This window comes from Callorhinus ursinus, unplaced genomic scaffold, assembly GCF_003265705.2.
Source record: "Callorhinus ursinus isolate GAN/ISIS: 27379988/994484 unplaced genomic scaffold, GSC_fseal_2.0 scaffold13, whole genome shotgun sequence".
Lineage (NCBI taxonomy): Eukaryota > Metazoa > Chordata > Mammalia > Carnivora > Otariidae > Callorhinus > Callorhinus ursinus.
Window position 1 is genome coordinate 17241275 of NW_027397075.1, and position 2397 is coordinate 17243671.

The window sequence follows — 2397 nt, forward strand, 5'->3', positions numbered from 1 at the left end:
GCGGGAGCGTGACATCTCTCCCCCAGTGTTCCGGATTTGAAAAGCGGGTCTGCGTGGAGGACAGCATGACACCCAGAGTCATTAATGATCAGGGTAGAACGTGGTCGGGGGTGATGCCGCCCTGCGTGTCGCCACCCCGGTCTGGGCTAACGCCCACAGGGGTGCCCACAGCCCTGGAGCAAGGAGGCTCTTCTCGGTGCTGCCAGGTGACTCAGTTTCCTTCCTTTGGAGCAGCTGTCTGTGGGCGCGGTGCCCGTGATGCTGGCGGGTCTCCGTGTCTGGGAGCGGCCCTCAGTGCCGGGTGGTGATGCAGGCAGCGGCGGAACGCTGCTTCACAGAGATCCCTCGGATGCCCTTCCGAGCCCCAGGGCCAAGGACGCTGTGTCCTCTGTCCCCGCAGGTATTTCCACTGTCCAGCGGACAGCTCAGAGCTCGCCTACGACCCACCGGCGGTCATGAATGCGGACACCTTGAGCTACTGTCAGAAGGAGGCCTGGTGCAAACTGGCGTTCTATCTGCTGTCCTTCTTCTACTACCTTTACTGGTGAGTGTGTGTCCCTCCTGGCGCTTTGGGTCCTGCAGGCGCTTTGTGCCTCCTGCTCTTGGGGCGGGGGTGGGCTGTGAGGGTGGGGGTCGCAGCCACAGGGGTCTGATGCCAGCTGTCTGACTCAGTTGGGAGCCTGGGCTCGTGCACGGAGGCATGAGGGGTGGCGGGTCCTGCAGGAGGCCTGGCCCCTAGTGGGCCCATCCGCCGGGCCTCACAGAGAAACACGTTGTCCCCACACCTCTGGTGAGGCTGTTGGTGACACGCAGCTGGTCACTCCTTCCCCATAGGGCTCCATCCCCAGCTCAGCCACTTGGGTCCCCTGTGGCCCCTAGCCCACGTGGAAGCATCTGGGGAACAGAACAGAGACCCGGGGGGGCGGTTACGCATCTCAAAGGGGCATGCGGGGTCACTGAGTGCTCAGGCTCACGACACTGCCAATGTTATGTAACTCGCTGATGAGGTAGACCATGCTGACTTTGCGATCGTTCAGCAACCCCCCATGTCTACACCTCTGCACAGAGCGGTCTAAGCGAGGCAGATGGCTGAAAGCAGACTGCCCATGGCCAGGCCCTGAGAGCACCTTCTCTGAAAGCGTCTCCCTCCTGTTCCTCTTTGGGCTCATTTCTGGGGCACCTCACCTGCCACCTCACTACGCGGTGTCTACCTGCGTTCGGCCAGGAAAACTGCCGGTGTCCCGGTGCTGCTGTTGGTGCTAGCCGCGTGAGGAAGAGGAGGGTGGGGTGTTAGCAAGGCCGCCCCAGGCTTGGGGCGGGCTGGGGAGTGGCTGCATTTATCCACACCTAAAAATGAGCCGTGCTTCAAGCCAGGAGCTTGGTATGTACCGCTCAGTCCGGGGGCTAAAGGCCTTCATTGCCCACTTGGTGACAATCAGGAAACGGAATCCCAGACGTCCGATGTTTTCCCATGTCACAGCTAAGAGTGCATCTCGGGTCCGATCCCAAACACGGAGCTCTGCACTGTCTCAGCAAAGCTCTAGAAAAGTCTCATCAAAGTGTGCTCTTTGGGCTTCCTGCATCAGAAGCGGGGGGGGGAGGTGGGTGTGCTTCTGAAAAGTGCAGATTCCTGGGCTTGGATCTGCTGACTCAGGATTTCGGGGGTGGGCATCCTCCCTGGGGGTGAGACCTGCCCCCCACCCCGGAGGTGCTGCTTGGGTCTGCCCCCTCACCCCAGCGTGTCCCAGTGTCCAGAAGACTCAGAGCCCCCGGGCGTGTAACATACCTCTGGGATAACTCCCCTTGGAGGGGAGTCAGAGTTCTAGCACATTCTCTTTGGGGTCAGCGTTGGTCCAGGCTCAGGGTGACCCCTTCCCCCCTCCTTCTCTATGGAGGGTCCTGGGACATTGTCTGCTTCAATGTACAAGGAGCCCGAGGGTCTCTGAAGCATCTCTGGAGGTTTCTGAGGCACCCAGCAGATCTGCCCGGGTCTCTCTGACTCCGACTCAGAACTTTCTAGCCACTGAAGCTCGCTCAGGCTGGTTCCTGCCTTGGGAAGCCCATAGAGGGTGGCCCCAGCCCTCCAGGCTTAAGGACTTGACACCGTGGGCTAATGTGAGGTGCTGGAGTGAGCTCAGCCTCCTCTGTGGGGATCTGCAGATGCCCCCACTGCAGAGTCAGGAGCCTGCCCCAGAGGCAGCCGTGCCCCCCAGGCTCCTTCCCCGTTCGTCTGGGGTCCACCTTAGTCCAGATGGAGATGGAGGCAGGTCACGCCCCCTCGTTTCAGTTGTATTGCCAGCATCCGTCTGTTGTGAGAAAGAAGACCTGGGAAGGCATGCAAAGTAGCTCCTCCCTTCCTGTGGGGCTGCGGGGGGCGCGAGGGGGCGGCGGGGGGGG

General features: G+C 61.3%; 1 protein-coding gene across 11 annotated transcripts in view; it reads left to right on the forward strand.

The window, feature by feature from the left end:
• The window catches only part of CNIH3 (cornichon family AMPA receptor auxiliary protein 3), a 218051-nt gene that overhangs the window by 209432 nt on the left and 6222 nt on the right, over window positions 1-2397 (forward strand). For all 11 annotated transcript variants that reach the window (XM_073899835.1, XM_073899837.1, XM_073899833.1 and 8 more), the window contains one exon: window positions 401-544. In XM_073899835.1, the coding sequence (XP_073755936.1) occupies window positions 401-544 (144 nt within the window). The remainder of the gene's footprint in view (window positions 1-400; window positions 545-2397) is intronic.